The 19,381-nt window shown below is 42.9% G+C and overlaps 1 protein-coding gene across 4 annotated transcripts in view; it reads left to right on the top strand.

The window, feature by feature from the left end:
* Positions 1 to 19,381, top strand: part of TPD52 (tumor protein D52) — a 93,095-nt gene that overhangs the window by 53,426 nt on the left and 20,288 nt on the right. For all 4 annotated transcript variants that reach the window (XM_081816178.1, XM_006727143.3, XM_081816177.1 and 1 more), the window contains exon 2: positions 14,416 to 14,531. In XM_081816178.1, the coding sequence (XP_081672304.1) occupies positions 14,416 to 14,531 (116 nt within the window). The remainder of the gene's footprint in view (positions 1 to 14,415; positions 14,532 to 19,381) is intronic.

The raw sequence follows: 19,381 nt of genomic DNA, 5'->3' as shown, positions 1-19,381 counted from the left end.
AGCCTGAGCACATCGTCCAGGCCCGTTCTCTCATTCTACGGCGAAAGCCTGGAGACCCCTAGATGACCTGCTCTGTAACTTGCCAGGAGTAAGCAGATTTTCCTAGAAGTTAATTTTTTCCTTATTAATGAAGAATAGGTTACAGTGTGCTCTTTTTAAGTTTACAAAGTGGGTAATTGAGAAGGAATCGGTAAAGGATACAGCAGGAAACCTGCGTGTATTTTCGGTTGTATACTTATTTGCTGACAGTAGAGAGTGTGCTGAAGCTAAGTTCCTCTAACCTTTGGTTGCAGCCGTGGCTACCTTTGGGGTATAGTTTGGATTTCCTGGCAGGGAAAAATGTTGAAGATACCAGGTTAGAGCTGGTTTCTAGAAGTGGGGACTGGGAGGCAGCCGTTAGAGGTCTGCCGGGAAGGCCTGTCCCCTGCTGCCCTTCCCCTGTCCCCGGGTCCCACCTTGGACCTCTGTAATATAGGGGATCTCCCCTATGCCTGGCCCCTAAAAGGATGACATCATCCATTCTAACTTCTAAATCCTACATACAGAAAATGCCTCAAGAGCAACACACGGGGCGGGGTGGGTGGGGTGCGCCTGGCTGGCTCAGTCGGTTAAGGGGCTGCCTTCTGCTCAGGTCAGGATCCCAGGGTCCTGGGATTGAGCCCGGCATCGGGCTCCTTGCTCAGGGGGGAGCCTGCTTCTCCCTCTGCCTGCCGCTCCCCCTGCTTGTGTGTGCTCGCGCTCTTTCTCTCTCTCTCTGAAATCAATCTTTAAAAAAAAAAAAACAACACACAGTAGGGAATTGGAGCTGGATGACAGAGTAAAGCCCAGGTGACAAGGGACCATGGAAGCAGAGGCCGCAGTTCTGTCACTTCAGGTAGATCTTGGTGATCAGTGTGTGAGGGTTTGAGATTTGTGGAAGGATTTACCTAGCTTGTTCTAGTTCTCTTCTATTCTCCTTGTATCTCTTTTCACCTCCTTTCACTTTTCCCAGCTGCAACAATTGCTGCCTTTGGATGTTTTCTGTTAAAAATAAAACAGTTGGGAAAGTTGAAGATGTCTCCAGGCAAATTTCAAACAATTGTCTTTCCAATTCCTAGTAGCAATCTGTAGGAGTCTGGGCTCATGATATTAAAAACAAAATTATTAAAAAAAAAAAAGGCAAGTGAACAACAAATACTAAAAACAAACTCATGTACCCACTAGTGCTCAAGTTTAGCAGTTTGCTTTAATTGGAAAAAAGGAGGGGGAGGGAGCATTAAACAGAAACCACTCAAAGCAGTCATTTAGTAAGAACATGGTGATTCTAAAATAACCAAATAAAAGAGGATCTAGAACAGTAATCAGCAGGCTCTGTGCCCTGGACCCCTCAGGGCACAAGAAACCTGCCAGTCTGTTTGAACATCAAGCATGAGGTGTAGATGGAAGGAATACTATGTCTTGGGTGCGTTTGTACTCTTTATATTTCTAAATAGGAGCTCTTAGGACAGATACATTATAAATACATTTAAAAGTTCATGTGGCTTTTGGTCACTATACATTTTCTTTTTTCCTCTTTTTTTAAAAAAAGATTTATTTTAGAGAGAGCTAGCGGGCTGGGGTTGGGGGGAGCAGAGGGAGAGGGAGGGAGAATTCCATGCAGACCCTGCACTAAGCGCAGAACTCTTTGCAGGGCTCGATCTCACAGCCCTGAGATCACGATCTGAGCTGAAATCAAGAGTCGACTGCTAACGGACTGAGCTATCCAGCCACCCCACTGTTCATTTTCTTAATCAGCTGACAAGTATTGCACAAAAGGGACTGATGTTAAAAGGAATCCTACTCAGAAGGGTTGGGAACACTGATCTGAAAAACATATTCTTTGATATTTATCCAGGCCATCATGGGGCAAATGAGAAAGTAATGAGATTTAATCTGTGGGCAGAATGTTCCTACGAAGCAGTCTGAGTGAAGGAGAGAATGAGGGCCAGTGGCTGGAACAAAGAGAGGTCTTTTATTAGGGATTTTTAAACTCTTTGATACAACCAACCCACATTCAGAGCACCTTAATACATCTTGACCCACCCAAAACCCTCATCAATACAAATATCAATAACCGAAGCAGAATTCTGTGAAAACAGAATTTATCTTGCCTCTTCGTGATGTGCTCTGATATCTTACACTGTTCCATTTGTTCTTTTTAAAATGCTCATTTGGTACCGCTAAATGGGTTTCACAGCTCATGGTTTGAAAAACTGACTTATAATTTTCAGAATCTGGGATGTAAGTTCCCTTAAGGATGTTAGTCTTTTTTGATCACGGTTCTTCCCTACCACCTGAAATAGTGCTTGACATCTGTGGCTCAACAAATACTTGATGAATGAAGGAGTGAGTGAGTAAGTGAATGAAATGAAACTGACGAGGACTAATTCACACTCTAGTTCGTTTTCCAGGTGTGAACATGGAGGCCGAGAGAGGTGTGGTGAAGCCCCCACATCACAAAGCTCAGTTAGCCCCCACTGGGTCTCACACTCCATCCGTCAGTCCTCAAGCCAGCGTTTTTCTGTTTTTTTGATCACACTCTCTTGGCCTCTTTGGTGACGGGTATTACAGAACAGGTTCATCATTCCAGGTGTAATCTTTCCTCCGTCATGGGCTTTACCGTGGGGGGTAGTGTATGTGTGTGGATTCTTGGCGTGTACGTCCATTCCGTCTTTGCCCTTGCCAGTCAGCACAGCACAGGTCTCTCAGCTAGTGTCCTTTGTCGCGCTTTCTCTTCCCTTCGTGAGCACCTACAAAGATAATTTCCCAAGCCCTCTTTATGTAGAACCACTCTTCCTCTTGACATTTTTTTTAATGTACGGAAAGATGCAGCCCTGTTGTATAAAACACCTTTGGTTATTTCTGGTGACTTCAGGAAATAGGAACAGGAGCCATTTAAAAATCTGACATTTTAGTTTTATGCTGTCATATTTGAAACTCTAAAAACACTGAAAAAAATCAAACTGGAGTTCTCTTAGCTCAGAGTCCTGCTTTTCATTCTGTTTTATTACCCTTTTTGGTTTCTACTCTGTTGTCATTCTGATTTCTTTTTAGGGAAGTCATTATTACTTCTCGAAAGTTATGCATAATTGTGAAGGTCTTAAATAGCAAATGTATGGTTTATAAAATAAAAATCAGAGCAGAATCCAAGTTACGAGGAACTTCCTTATTCCTGCAGAGGAAATTTAAGAATGGAAGTGACTTCCTCCCTGGGGATCCCCAAATTTCTCCATGGCTGACCTTTGATCTCTCTTTTGTGGAGTGCCCTAGTTTCTCATTTTACACTTGATTGGGGTTGGGAGGACAGATGGTTCTGAAGTTATCAGCTGAAGGTCCTCCCCCCCTTTTTTTTTTAAGATGGGAAGAGATTTAAGGGTCAGTTTAGGAATTTCTGGAGGAGGTGAGTAAAGCATTTGAAAATACTGATGTGTTCTGCCTTTGTGATCTTTCCTTCCTCCTCCATTCTTTTTGATGAAGTTTTGAGAGGGTGACCTTTTTGGGTAGGAGGTTGACCTCTGTTCAGGGCCCTGCTTTCAGAGGTGAGCCTCCAGAGCGCTCTAGGCCCATCTGGGTCCCAGTTTTCTTTCCCTTTTGGCCCTAGTGCTGCCCCCCTACCCCCCTCAGCCTACTTCCATTCCTCTTCAGTGGCCCTGATGCTGCCCAGATAATCTCCTGGGTTCTGGTTCTTGCCCCAGATGGAGTGGGTCGAGTTTCCTCAGCTTTTTGCTCCTTGCCGCCTTGAGGGATGACAATTACTTGACTCCTTTTTTCTCTCCTACTGTTGTATTGTTACCACTGCGGGTGAATATGGGAAAATTATATCCTTAAGAAATATAAAGTTTTCGGGCGCCTGGGTGGCTCAGTTGGTTAAGCGACTGCCTTCGGCTCAGGTCATGATCCTGGAGTCCCTGGATCGAGTCCCGCATCGGGCTCCCTGCTCGGCAGGGAGTCTGCTTCTCCCTCTGACCCTCCCCCATCTCATGTGCTCTCTCTCATTCTCGCTCTCTCAAATAAATAAATCTTTAAAAAAAAAAAAAAGAAATATAAAGTTTTCATGGCCTGTGCTACTGCATCTCTTTCTTCTGAAGATAATCTGTGTCAAATAGCAGGTGTCAGATACTCCCTTGCCTTAAGTCAGTGGTTTCCAACCTAGGGCAGTTTTGCCCCCTGCAGGCATTCTGGCTGCGGCTAGAGCCAAGCTGATTCGGAGATGATTCTGGTTGTCACAATTGCAGTTGGCTTTGGAGAGGAAGGGGGGCATGCCCCCATGCCACGTGGGATGATGCACAGGACAGTCCCCACCACAAAGAATTAACCTGCTCAAAATGCCCCTCATGCTGTGGTTGAGAAGCCCTGTGTTAAGTAGATCCTTTGTTTTTAGAATTTCTTTTTTTTTTTTTTTAAAGATTTTATTTATTTATTTGAGAGAGAATGAGAGAGAGCGAGTACATGAGAGGGGGGAGGGTCAGAGGGAGAAGCAGACTCCCTGCCGAGCAGGGAGCCCGATGCGGGACTCGATGCGGGACTCGATGCGGGACTCGATGCGGGACTCGATGCGGGACTCGATCCAGGGACTCCAGGATCATGACCTGAGCCGAAGGCAAGTCGCTTAACAAACTGAGCCACCCAGGCGCCCGTTTTTAGAATGTCTTTTTTTTTTTTTTTAAAGATTTTATTTATTTGACAGAGAGAGAGACAGCGAGAGAGGGAACACAAGCCGGGGGAGTGGGAGAGGGAGAAGCAGGCTTCCCGCTGAGCAGGGAGCCCTATGCGGGGCTCGATCCCAGGACCCTGGGACCATGACCTGAGCCGAAGGCAGACGCTTAACGACTGAGCCACCCAGGCGCCCCTAGAATGTCTTAGAGAAGGGTCTCGCTTGTTTAGGATCTTACTTTGTTGTGGGGACCTCCAAATATTCCCCTGACTCTGCTGGGATTTTATTACATTCAGAAACGGAGAAGATCCAGAGAGTAGGAGCCCCAACCACAGACTTATACTAGGAAAAATATCTTTGTCTTCTGACCTTTTTGTTCAGTACCACTAAAGACCTTTCGAACTATATGTTGTATCTCTTTTTGTGTCTCTAGGTTTATTATTTTTTTATTTTATTTTATTTTTTTTTTAAAGATTTTATTTATTTATTTGAGAGAAAGACTGAGATAGAGCATGAGAGGAGGGAGGGTCAGAGGGAGAAGCAGACTCCCTGCTGAGCAGGGAGCCCAATGTGGGACTCGATCCCAGGACTCCAGGATCGTGACCTAAGCCGAAGGCAGTCGCTTAACCAACTGAGCCACCCAGGCGCCCTTGTGTCTCTAGGTTTAAAAAGGCACACATTTCCTCTTGCTTGTGCTTAAGTAAAACAGTCCTTAGAGACTGAAGTTTCTTATTCCTACCCTGGTCCTAAAGCCATTGTTGCCTCTTTAAAGATTCTGTGAGAGAGGTGTATACAGTTTTATTTCCTAGAGAAGCTTCTAGGGCTCAATTATACTCTACCAAATTCTCTGCTATTTAAGCCCAGTGTTAACTAAATAGCAGGTATCTTAGACTCCTCCTCTGCAACTTCTTCCCTTCTAACTGCATATCTTGGGAGCAGCTGACATCATATTCTTCCCTCTGTAATATCACTAGTGCCCCCCCATAACCCCCCCCCATAAAAGCATGGTGCTTTCGGCTGTGAACACACTTTGTAACGTGAAGGTATATGACCTCCAAATGTAACAATCTTTGTGTAGATTATGTATGAGACAGAAGTTGTATTTCTTTAGAAAAATGTCATTTCATGTGTTTTATTTTTTTATTTTATTAAAAAAATTTTTTTAAGTTTTATGTCTGTTTTAAATAGAAAAACCTGTGTAGGTGAAAGCAGTGAAGTGAGAGTGAGATATAAAAAGCTCGAGATACAAGGTAGACAGTGAAGGGAGACCGAGTTCTTATCTCTCTAACTCAGCTGTGTACCTTCCTGTAATTGATTTATTCAGAGAGTGCTAATGAGCATCTGTGTACCAGATACCTCGCTGGGCTGAAGTTGCGGGATTGGAACACAGTGCTAAGGTCAGATGTCGCCCAGCCCAGCAGGCTGTGTTCTTTTTTTTTTAAAGATTTTATTTATTTATTTGACAGAGAGAGACACAGCGAGAGGGAACACAAGCAGGGGGAGTGGGAGAGGGAGAAGCAGGCTTCCTGCAGAGCAGTGAGCCCGATGCGGGGCTCGATCCCAGGACCCTGGGATCATGACCTGAGCCGAAGGCAGATGCTTAACAACTGAGCCACGCAGGCGCCCGCAGGCTGTGTACTAAGTACAGTAGACATTACAGAGTGTTATACCCAGAGCAGGGCCTGGGGTCCAGGGAAAGCCTCCAAGAGCAGGAGACACTTAAAACTGATTTATTGAAATGAATGGGATTTGGAAATAAGCAGGGGGTTTCCAGAAGAGAAAATAACATGTGCAAAGACACTTAAAAAAGAAAAAAAGAACATGATTTGGAAAGAGATGATGGAGGTTGTTGTACAACATTGTGAATGTCATTCATACCACTGAATTGTATGCTTAAAAATGGGTTAGGATGGCAACTTTTATTTTTTAAATTTTATTTTAATATGTTAATCACCATACATTACATCATTAGTTTTTGATGTAGTGTTCCATGATTCATTGTTTGCGTATAACACCCAGTGCTCCATTCAGTACGTGCCCTCTTTAGTACCCATCACCAGGCTAACCCATCCCCCACCCCCTCCCCTCTAGAACCCTCAGTTTGTTTCTCAGAGTCCATAGTCTCTCATGGTTCGTCTCCCCCTCCGATTTCCCCCCCTTCATTTTTCCCTTCCTGCTATTTTCTTCTTTTTTTTTAACATATAATGTATTATTTGTTTCAGAGGTACAGGTCTGTGATTCAGCAGTCTCACACAATTCACAGCGCTCACCATAGCACATACCCTCCCCAATGTCAGGATGGCAACTTTTATGTTGTGTATTTAACCACACAAAAAATAAAATGGGCAAAAAATGTATGGGAGGCACTTTATTTTCCTTTTTGAATTAATACCTTACTTTAAAAAAAAAGCATGTCTTCTTAGGAACTGCAGGTTGGAAGATGTAGTGAGTTGTGTTGGGCAGTAAGGGTAGTAGCAGGAGATGGAGTAGGTGGGCTCCAGATTGTCAAGAGCAAGAGCTTTACTGGGAAGTGGGAAGCCCTAGAAGGACTTAAGGCAAGGGAGTGCCGTGGTCAGAGTCATACCTTAGAAGTTCACTCTGGTGGCAGGACAGTGAATGGATTGGAGGGACAGACACCATTAGGGAGCTTTAGGGGCAAGAATCTGAGCAAGAAATGGCAAGAGCCCGAATCAAGGCAGGAGTGGTGAGTTTGGAGGGGAGGCATGAAGTAGATGCCTGGGAGAGTGAGATGAAGCCATATCTCAGGGGTAAGAAAAATCTGGGGAGGTATCACAGGAGAGGAGATTTCAGACCGGGGTTCAGTGCTGATGCCTTGGAGACGTCAAATGACGTCATGATTGACAGCTGTCATGTTGAAGATGCAGAGGAGAGGCGGATGCCAGGTGACCGGGGTTAAAGAGAGATGGGAAGGGCGCCTGGGTGGCTCAGATGGTTGAGCGTCTGCCTTCGGCTCAGGTCATGATCTCAGGGTCCTGGGATCGAGTCCCGCATCGGGCTCCCTGCTCTTTGGGAGCCTGCTTCTCCCTCTGCCTCTCTCTCTCTCTGTCTCTCATGAATAAATAAATAAAAATCTTTAATAAAAACAAAAAAGAGAGAGAGACGGGAAATGAGGGGACCTGTGAGCCATGCTTCATGGAAGAGGAGACAGGAAGTAACTGGGCCGACTTGTAGCACACGGAAAAGTGGGGCAATAGCGCATCCTTACTGAACGTCTACTGTCTGCCCACTCTCCCTGTTCATAATCCTTTACACTGTTCTTACAAAAACCTGGAGAGCCAGGTGGTATTGCGTGCGTGGTGTTTTTTAAATATGTAATGGGTTTTTTTTGGGGGGGGGCTGGTTTCCTAGGGCTGCCCTGACAAAGTGCTCCAAATTGAGTGACTTAAAACAACAGATATGTGTTCTATCTCTGTTCTGGAGGCTGGAAGTCCAAAATGAAGGTGTCAGCGGTGCTCCTTCTGTAGGGAAATCCTTCCTTGCCTCATCCTAGCTCGTGGTGGTTGCTGGCAATCCTGGCATTCTGTGCCTTGCAGCTGTGTCCCTCCCGTCTGCCTCCGTTATCACGGGGAGTGGTCCCTGGGCCTCTGTGTGCCTGTATGTTTCCGTGTTGTTCTCTCTGGGTTTCTGTGTCTAAATTTCCTTCTTCTTATAAGGACACATTGGATTAGGACCCACCTTAAATTACTGTGATTTCATCTTGGCTATATTTGCAAAAACCTGTTTCCAAGTGAAAACACATTTGCAGGTCCTGGGGGTTAGGAAATGAAATGTATCTTTTGGGGGGACACAAGTCAACCTACAGAGCCATCTAATTTCAAAGTTCATGCTTTATCTACTCTTTAAAAAAATCCCCGACCCCAATGTCCTCATCTTATTGAATAAAGTGTTTAAATAACATGATGCAAAATTTTTTCAGATCATTATATGAAAATGGCTAAAAAGTTTTTAAATGATAGTTGTAGAAAGTCTTGAGGAGAAGCAGTTGGTCTTAAATTGGGTGCAAGGTCAAAGGTGAACCGAAGGGAAATGTTTGGGTGCCTGCTCCAGGGTGCGGTGGCCTGGGCTGCATCCGTAGCACCTGAGCAGAAAGGTACTCACCAAACTCAAAATCATGCCTTAATTTTAATTGTAGGTTCAAAATTTGTATTTAAAAAAGGCTTTTTTGGGGGCACCTGGGTGGCTCAGTCGTTAAGTGTCTGCCTTCGGCTCAGGTCATGATCCCAGCGTCCTGGGATCGAGCCCCGCGTTGGGCTCCCTGCTTGGCGGGGAGCCTGCTTCTCCCTCTCCCACTCCCCCTGCTTGTGTTCCCTCTCTCACTGTGTCGCTCTCTTCAAATAAATAAAATCTTTAAAAAAAACCAAAAAACTTTTTTGCTTCTTTTTCTGGTTGAAATTTTTGGGAGTATATGTCGAATAGGGGGGGTATGCATGGGAAAGTAAAGAGGAACTTCATTTGAATAAATCTTTAACCAGTAAATCAGTTCAAATAAAGCATTAACATTTACTCTGTTCTTGGCACCATGAGTACCGAGATGAAAAGACAAGGATGTTGACTTCAGGACTTTATAGTCTGGACTTAGGGACATATTCAAGACTGAAATCTTTTTCCATTCTTCCTTGTTCTTTCCCACCATGCTTGCTCATCACACACATTTCCACTGCAGCCAAAGACCCAAGCACTTCATTTTCCTCACATTACTAATAAGTTCTCAGAAGTGTGGAGTATTATATTTCATCTCTTCCAAGACACTATGGATTTTAGGATGTACCATTATAGTATTTGTTCATTAAGGGGAGAAATTGCTGCAAGTTGAAAGATTAAGAGACATTGCTTTAATTTTACTTAAAATTTTTTATGCTTATTAGCATTCTTTTTGGTTTATTCAGACGTATATGTTGACCATAACACTCCTGTGCATATTTTTTAGAGTAAACCAACTTAGAGTTTTCCTGAAACACCTTCCCGTGCATTTCCTAACTTACTGGAATTGCTTTTCAACTGGGAATAATCCATGTCTTGCTTTATTTTCCTTCCACACAATGTTGTGATGCAGACTTTCTTGAAAGAGAGGTCTGTGATGTTCTCAGTCCCTGACACCCATTTTGCAAATTTTGGAGCATGTTTACAGGTGACAAACAACTATGCCACAAGGACTGCTTAACCGATTGCCTGTTCAGTGCATCTCGAGTTCAAAGTTGTAAATATAAAGGAAAAAATTGTGTCTTAGGATTGATGGGGCGTGATCCCCCGGTCTCTGTTCATCTTCCCTGTCACTCCCCTGGCAGTGGGACTCTCACCTGGGCACCTAGCCATCTGCCTGTTGGTCAGTGGGCTCCAGGCTCTCTCTGCTACGTAACTCTTGAGAGGGGAGACAGGCAAACTCTTTGCACAACTACAGGAATTATGGAGGTGGCTAAAATAGGAATAACCAGAAGGAACAAATTATCCCCAGTTTTCTGTCACTAGGGCTCTACAGTTGTATCCATGACTTTTTTTTTTTTTTTAAGATTTTATTTATTTGACAGAGACATAGCAAGAGAGGGAACACAAACAGGGGGACTGGTAGAGGGAGAAGCAGGCTTCCTACGGAGCAGGGAGCCCAATGTGGGGCTTGATCCCAGGACCCTGGGATCATGACCTGAGCGGAACGCAGACGCTTAACGACTGAGCCACCCAGGCGCATCCGTGACTTTCAGCCAGGAATCCACATGGGTTCTTACACCCTCGGGGGACGTTGGAAGTCCCTCCCCAGCCCTCTGCTTCCAGCTTGCCCTTCGTCCTCCCTGTTCCCTGGAATTTCTCTAAGAAAAAGTATTTGTGAAGGAGCAAGAGTTTGGAGTCCGAAAAACCTGCATTTTAATCTCACCTGTGATTCTGGGCAGATTACTAACCTCAGAGGGTCTCTCTTTCCTAGTGGAGATAAATTGTACTCCTTTCATCAGGTGTTGGTTCTAAGATGTTTTTTTTCAGAATGAGATAATGTGAATCTCCCTGGTTGGTGGATTAGACCTCAATAAATATTAATCATATGTTGTTCCTCTTTGCCATCTTTTAAAAACAGTTTTCTATCAGATTCTGAGGAGAACTATTAAAATTAATGATCGAATAAGAATTTTTTTGGCGTACTTATGGTTTAAGTAATTATATGTTAAAATGCTCCTGCTTCCCAACTTGTGAATGAGAAGTTAATATTTTTTTTCTCCCCAAAGCCACACTCTGCCTCTACAATAAATATTACACTCTTCCTGAACATAGGGGGAAATTGGATAATATCTAGAAAAACTTCTAGGGCTCCAAGTTTGGAGAAACTATACATTTGGAAGTGAAGAGATTGCTTTTGACCTACTCTGCCAGGTTCTTTTCCTTTGTACAGAGTCTTAATTACTATTGCTTCTAGACCTCTTACAAGTCTGAGCTTCAGCCCCCTACTCTTGTCTTCATTTGTCCTTTGGAGATAATGATTTTAAGCCTATACTTTCAGATCGAGCTGTCTAGGTTCAAAATTGTAACCCCACTATACATTCAGGTGTGTTACCATGGGCAAGTTGCTTAACCTCGGTAAGCTTCGTTTCCTCCCGGAACTGGTAGATCTCCGCATCACAGAAGTGGTGGACGTAAATGATACCATGTATTTGGACCACTTAGTTCTGATTTGAATATACATAGAATGCACTCTGTGGTGGTGGCTGTGGTTATTAATAATTTTCCTAAGTCGTAACTGTCATGTTTTGCCAGTGATTTGGGTATCTGCCTTTGTGTTCTTCATTTTAACATCCCCCAAACCCTCCGTTTGATTACCCTTAAACAAACAACACCTTAAAATTTGAACGTTGATAATTTGCTGCCACCTACAGGCTAATATGGGAAAAACAAAACCTGTAATTACTAAGTTACTAATGATTCTGAATATAAAATCTCAAGGTCATCTTGGAAGTCCTGAAGCCAACTGTGGACAACTACATGATCCCCTTTTCTGAGAAATTTATGTTCCCTGGTAGCCTAACTAAATACTTGAATAGTATCAGAATCCCCCTAGATTCTTTCTGGAATTGTGCAATAAAGTGCTATTAGTAATTAGATATTACATTTTCCCCTTAAGCAGATTCGCAAACTAGTATTTATTAAAAAGCGTGAAAGAGCCTTTGTATTTTAAGGCATGGTTTAGCACCAGAGTTTTGTTGGATTTTTTTTTTTTTTGAGCCCTGTTCTGGTTGGAGACTTGAGAAGTCTGAACAAAACCTTAAAAATAAAACAAAGAATATTTATAATCAACTCTGTTGTGGTTCTTCCTATATTGTCTTATATGATTGCTCCATATACTCCTCTCCCATCCTCAGTCTCATACTCTCTCGTCACATGATCTGGCATAGAGGATGCATTTGCAAGCATACACGGGCCCTTCTCAGTGATTTCTGACAGTACATACCTTATCCACAGTTCGATTTGGCTGGGGTTGGAGTATGAGGGTTCCAGTGGCAAATACCAGGGCCCAGTAAGGCCTGTGTGCTAAACGACAGGGTTGAATTTTGTCTGGAAAACAACAGGGAGAACCCACCACTAAAGGATTGTAAGCTGGAGAGTGACATAATCAGATTTCTGTTCTGTCTCTAAGACAGAAGTCTTACTTGGGCAGTCTGAAGATATTTTAGAGGGGGCCTACAGAAGCAATTACTCACTGAGCTTTTCCATCTACCGATTGTACCCGTCACATACTGTCTGTGCATTAGAAGGCTTAATCATATTCTGTTTCCCACTCCGGTTTGTTTTTGAATTGTCTTATTTGTACTACTTTTATTCCTTTAACAGTTCTGTAAACACCTTTCAGGTAGGCACTGTTTTGGTACTGTTACGCTCATGCTGTTATAATTATTAGGTGCCATTAGCGGTTAATATGCGATAGACCCTGTAACGGGTGGCTTCGTACCTTTTACACAGTGGGCATACAGGTTGTGTCATTGATTCATATACTTCCTTTAGGTTTGCCGTGGCGCTGGCTGCTTGTTGAACAGCGTGGTTATTCTCCCTCCTGCCTTTCCACCTGCCTGTGAAGTCTGTCTTCCGCTGCCTGGCATTTTGATCTGGGCAGGATGCCATGTCCCTGCTGTGGCTGAACTAGCACTTCTCAGAAATGGACGTGGGGGTGGTGGGGGTCTGCGACTGCTGTAACGCCCACTGGCAGAAAGAGGCGAAGAGCAGGAAAAGGAGAGACGTTTCTCTGGTTCCCTATGCCAAAAATCTGTTGCCAGAGGAGACTGTGAAAACACAGACCTCTGTGACAGGGGGATGCATAGGCAGGACTATGACTAGGATAAGGCAAGTGAGGCCAGCAGCCACCTGCCTGAGTTTGTAAAATTTAAGGGGGCACCCAGATGCTCTGCAGTCAAGACCAATAGTATGTTAATGCAATTTTCAGAAAAATCAAAATGAAAGCATGATAAACAAAATACTAAACTTTTAAACAGAGACAAGATCAGGAATGGTACTGTGCAAAGCCGTTTTGGAGCCTGAGGCAGAAGGAAAAGTCATTGATACTGAGCCTATTTAAAATTTTGATATTTTGTTCATTATAGATTCTTTGAATTAACTTTGATTTTTTAAAAAAGTATTGCTTTGAAGTATTAAAATTATTTATATCGAGTTTTTGGTGCCATCTTAAATTTTGCACCCAAGGTTTTGGGGGGTGCTTGTTGACTTCACCCTAGCCTTGTGCATGGGTGGTTAGGCAGCAGAGAAGAGAGTCGTTGAGGGCCAAATGCCTCCTTGGCCACTCAAGAAGTACCAGGTTCTTCAGGGTGAAGGACTCAGAGTGGTTGACTCTATTCCAGGGGAGTGGCTGTGCCTAGTTGATCTTAAATAATGTGGAAAACTTCTGTGTTGCTGTTGGTCATTTCTTTTTTTTTTAAAGATTTTTTTATTTATTTGACAGAGAGAGACACGAGAGAGGGAACACAAGCAGTGGGAGTGGGAGAGGGAGAAGCAGGCTTCCCACCGAGCCGGGAGCCCGATGCGGGGCTCGATCCCAGGACCCTGGGATCATGACCTGAGCCGAAGGCAGCCGATTAATGACTGAGCCACCCAGGCACCCCGCTGTTGGTCATTTCTGTATACATTACAACTTTTCAGGGTTATCTGGATGAGATATAGAGTTTTTTGTTTTGTTTTGTTTTTGTTTTTTTTTAAGCTACGGGAGTTTCCTACCTCCACTAACAATGGAAAGAAATGTAATACAATTTCTTCTTTTTTTTTTTAATAAAATTTCTGTAGGTATTGAGTTTGTTCAGCTCTTGACTGAGATTAAATGCTGGATTTGATTAGCAGAGGAAGCTAGAGACATTTACAAACCCCTTGTTAGTGTGAATTATTAGTCATGCTGATTTACTAAGGTGTAGCATTTAAAGCCTTGGCAAGATCCCACTCTTGGCCTCTTAACTCTTCTACTTTGCAGTAACTATATTGTGACTGAGCAAAAGAACAAGCTATGTGAATGCTCTCTTTTCTAAATTCATATTTTGGCAGAGTATAATTGGGTGGTTTTTAGTGGTAGCTGAGACTTTTCTTTTGTCCTTTGCAGGAAGAGCCGGGTCATTTGAGGGTACAGAAGGTTGATGTGTGGGTCCAGTCTAATTGGTTTTTATTCTCGCTGGGGTGGTGGAAGAGCCTAAAGGAGAATTTTACTTAGCTTTCATACCTTACAGACTTTTTTTTTTTAAATCCCCAACAAGGTCTGCTGAGAACAGACCCAGTACCTGAGGAAGGAGAAGATGTTGCTGCTACGATCAGTGCCACAGAGACCCTGTCAGAGGAGGAGCAAGAAGAGCTAAGAAGAGAACTGGCAAAGGTAAAGAAGCATTCCTTTTGGAACTTCATGCTTTGCACGTACAATGCCATTTGTGTTTCTAAAGCACATGGTAACATCTCATCCTCTGTTCCAGGGGAGAGAAAGCAACATATATTTACTTGTCCTAGAGGTCTGGAGTGGGGGAGAAGAAATAGAAGAGCATGATAATCAGTTTCTTTTTATATGAAAAAGTATCTAAGGGGTGAAGTGGGTCTGAGAATTAGGATGTGAAGGAGGAAACGAGAGGAGCCCTAGTGAATATCACCTGAGGGGCTGCACTAGGTCTAATGCACTTGGCTTTTCAGCTGCATCAGTGGCTTTGTTCTCTCCCCTTTGCTGTGTTGTGGATATAGGTGGGCACTTGGAACCTTCTTTCCCTCCCTTCCTTTCTCTCTTTTTCTTGAAATTAACCATTTAAAAGTGCACAACTCAGTGGCAGTGGGCACTTTCAGTCTTCTGCTGCTGTCACCTCTGTGTCGTTTCCATCACACGCAAGGGAGACCCACACTCATTAAACTGGCATCCTCATTCGCCCTTCCCTCATCCCCTGGCAGCAATAACCTGCTTTATGCCTTGTCTCTATGGCTTTACTTACTCTGGATATTTTATTTAAAAGGAATCGTATATGTTACTTTTTGTATGTGGCCTCTTTCACTTGGTGTAGTGTTTTTGAGGTTCATTCTTATAGCATGTATTGTGTATTGGTACTTTACTAAGTTTTTTGAAGATTTTATTTATTTATTTATTTGAGAGAGAGCACGTGTGCAAACATGATCTAGGGGGAGGGGCAGAAGGGGAGGGAGAGGGACAAGCAGACTCTGTGCTGCACCCGGAGCCCTACGCAGGGCTTGATCCCACGACCCTGAGATCATGACCTGAGCCGAAATCAAAAGCTGGTTGGATGCTCAACCGACCGAGCAACCCAGGAGCCCCTGGTATTTTATTATTTCTTATGGTTGAATGATAATCCATTATATATATCTACCATATTTTGTTTATCTGTTTGTGTGTTGATGGATGTTTGGGTGGTTTCTACATTTTTACTGTTGTAGATACTGAGCTAGGAACATTTGTATAAAAAAAGTATTTGTTTGAATACCTATTTTTAGTTCCTTTGGGTATATACCTAGAACTGGAATTGCTGCATCAAATGGTAGTTCCATGTTTAACTTTTTTGGGGAACCACTAAACTATTTCCCAGAGCAAGGACACCATTTTTCATCCCAGTCAGCAATTTCTCTACATATTTGCCAACATTTGTTATTTTCTGTCTTTCTGATTATGACCATCCTAGTGACTGTTAAGTGGTATGTCATTATAGTTTTGATTTGTATTTCCCTAGTGACCAGTGATATTGAGCCTTCACGTGCTTATTAGCCATTTGTCTGTCTTCTTTGGAGAAATGTCTATTCAAATCCTTTGCCCAGTTTTTCTTTTAATTGTTTTATTTTTTTTTAAAGATTTTATTTATTTATTTTGACAGAGAGAGAGAGACAGTGAGAGAGGGAACAGAAGCAGGGGGAGTGGGAGAGGGAGAAGCAGGCTTCCCCCTGAGCAGAGAGCCCGACATGGGCTCAATTCCAGGACCCTGGGATCATGATGTGAGCCGGAGGCAGACGCTTAACGACTGAGCCACCCAGGCGCCCCTTCTTTTAATTGTTTTTGTTTGTTTTCTGTTGTTGTTGTTCTTGTTGAGATATAAGAGCTCTTTACATATTCTGGATATTAGACCCTTATCAGATACATGATTAGCAAATATTCTATTCTGTATGTTGTTTTTTCACTTTCTTCATAGTGTCTTAATGCATGTAAGTTTCAAGTTTTGATGAAATCTAGTTTTTCTTTAGTTGCTGGTGCTCTTGGTGTTATATCCAAGAATCCCATTTCCAAAGCTCAGAGCATGAAGATTTACCCCTATGTTTTCTTCTAAGATTTTTAGCTCTTATATTTAAGCCTTTGATCTATTTCAAGTTAATTTTTATTTATGGTTTGTGGTAGAGGTCCAACTTTTTTCTTTTGCATGTAAATATTTAGTTTTCCCAGTGCCCTTTGTTGAAGATACTACCTTCAATGAATGCTCTTGGCATCCTTGTGAAAAATCAATTGCCATTGATGTAAAGGTTTACTTCTGGACCTACAGTTCCATTACATTCATCTCTGTGTTTATCCTTCTGAGAGTACCACACCATTTTGATTACTATAGCTTTGTAGTAATTTTGAAATTTATTCTTTTTCAAAATTGTTATTTAGGGTCCTTTGCAATTTCTTATGAATTTTGGAATCTACTTTTCTACCCACGAAATGTGCCCTTGGGATTTTGATAAGGCTTTTATTGAATCTATAGGTTGATGTAGGGGAGTATTGGCATCTTAGCAATATGAAGTCTTCCAATCATTGAACATGGAATATCTTTCCATTTATTTAAGATGTCTTTAATTTTGCTTTTAGCTGTGTTTTGTAGTTTTCAGTGTACAAGTCTTATATTTCCTTACATTTATTCCTAAGTATTTTATCCATATGTTATGGATACTAGATCCTTATCAGATATATTCTTTGTGCTTTAAAGGTCATTCTTTTATATATATATTTCTCCTGTTTTTAAAATACGTGTATCTTATATATATAATATGTAATGTATATGTTGAATTAAAGAATGATAGCTATGATGTGTTGAGCTAGGTATGTTGGCAGCACAATCTAACCAACAAAGGTGGGGAATGCACTGGGTCATGTATTGTTCAGTAAGATTTATAGTGGTCTTTCTCTTCAACTGTCATTAGGGAAAGGAAACTTCAGGGAAGTGTCAAGGGGTATTTATCTTTTAAGTCTGTTCTTTGGAGTATATGAAAAGTTGGAGTTGGGATAGAGAAGGAGATAATGGAAAGCTAATAGTGTGCAAAGAGAATTAGCCAGTAAACTGAGAAGTGGAGCCTGAAGACCTGGGCTTGAAATTATGGTTCCTACATTATTAGTTTGATGACTTAGGGCAAATCATTTAATTTACTTGATTTTGAACCTCATTCATTCATTTTTGCCTTTTTCTTTTCACATTCCACTTAAATGTGACTTCCAAAACTGGTACAGAATGAGAGGTCCTGTCTGACAAGCACAGAGGATTATTTTTGTACTGGACCTACCTTCTAATTAATGCCCTCTTAACTGTTTGTTGGGGGGCCTGGGTGGCTCAGTTGGTTAAGCATCTGCCTTTGGCTCAGGTCATGATCCCAGGGTCCTGGAATCGGGCCCCACATCAGGCCCTGCATCAGGCCCTGCCTCATCCAGTTCCCTGCTCAGCTGGGAGCCTGCTTCTCCCTCTCCCTCTGCCCCTCCCCTCTGCTTGTGCACGCTCTCTCTCTCTCCCCCTTTCCCGCTCTCTGTCTCTCTCGTGCTCTCAAATAAATAAAAATAAAATCTTAAAAAAAAACAGCTATGTTTGTTTTGCTAGCCACTTCACATTTGATTTATTCTTCTCTCCTTTTGTTGAGTACTATTTTTCTTCATTTTGTGTTCTGTAAAGATTTAATCAGCAGTGAAGACAGTTTATTTAACAACGCTATATGTTGTTTTTATTTATTTATTTTTTAATTATTTATTCGGGGAGGGAAGGAGCAGAGAGAGAGGGACAAGCAAACTCTTGTCAACGTTGGGGCTCGATATCAGGACCCTGAGATCATGCATGACCTAAGCCGAAACCAAGAGTTGGACACTTAACCGACTGAGCCAACCAGGCGCCCCCACTATATATTGTTTTCAAAGGCCATGCTGTCTTTGGAATCATAGAAGTGTGAGATCGAGGCTGAGAATATGGCTTTGCAACAAGCCAAGAGAAGCCATCTTTCTTAAGGGTCTTGAATATTAATGACCGTCCCACTTTTTCAACTTCCTGGGACAGAAGGTCTCTTCCCAGTGAGCTCTCTTTCTCCTGGTGGGTCTGCCTCTTGCCCTCTGTTTTTCTGACTTGGGCTTTTCTTCTGCTCTCTAAGTCATTTTCTGTTCTCCCTAGCTTCTGCTTAGAGTTTTGGCCTCCTCAAATATTTTTAAGCTTCCATATCTCCTCATCTCACTGTGCCCTACCTGTACTTTAGGGCTTCTTTATCCAAGTCTTTCTAGCTTCTACTCCCAGTGTTATCTCAGTTTCTCAAACTGGATTCCTGAATGAGAGAGACCATGATTAGTGGAGCATCTTTTTACAGCAGGCACATCACTGGGTGGTAGCCACTCGATTGGTTGGCTGTCCTTGGGTCAGGGGCTTACCTCTCTAACCGTCCATCTAAGGCTGGTCGGTCAGCATCAAGGGGTCCATGCGGGACTTCTGTGGGGCTCTCTGGGGGAGACAGTTTGATTTATTTATGGCTGTGGCTTTGGCAGGCCCTGGGACAGACATTTCCAGTATAAACTCATATGAAATGTACAGGAAGGTTGGATTTCGATTTGGCTTGGCTGTGCATGTTTTAGGGGAGAGTGGTTTGATTTGGTACACAAATATGAGTTCTGTGGGCATTCAAGTGGAAGTGTCCATCTGGAAATGCAGACCAGGGGTCAGAAGAGTGGATGTTAGAATAATTTGAATATTATCTGTGTGGAGGTTTGAGCCCTAAGCTTCCATGAGATAGCAGAGTAAGGAAGTATAGAGAGAGAGAGGAGAAGACTGAGGACAACTCAAGATAGAAATAAAAAGAAGAGAAAAGGGGCGCCTGGGTGGCTCAGTTGGTTAAGCGACTGCCTTCGGCTCAGGTCATGATCCTGGAGTCCCTGGATCGAGTCCCGCATCGGGCTCCCTGCTCGGCAGGGAGTCTGCTTCTCCCTCTGACCCTCCCCCCTCTCATGTGCTCTCTCTCATTCTCTCTCTC

This window comes from Leptonychotes weddellii, chromosome 4, assembly GCF_054177405.1.
Source record: "Leptonychotes weddellii isolate Sample4059 chromosome 4, ASM5417740v2, whole genome shotgun sequence".
NCBI classification, from domain to species: domain Eukaryota; kingdom Metazoa; phylum Chordata; class Mammalia; order Carnivora; family Phocidae; genus Leptonychotes; species Leptonychotes weddellii.
The sequence above is the reverse complement of the archived record's forward strand: the minus strand, read 5'-3'. Positions and strand labels throughout refer to the sequence as shown.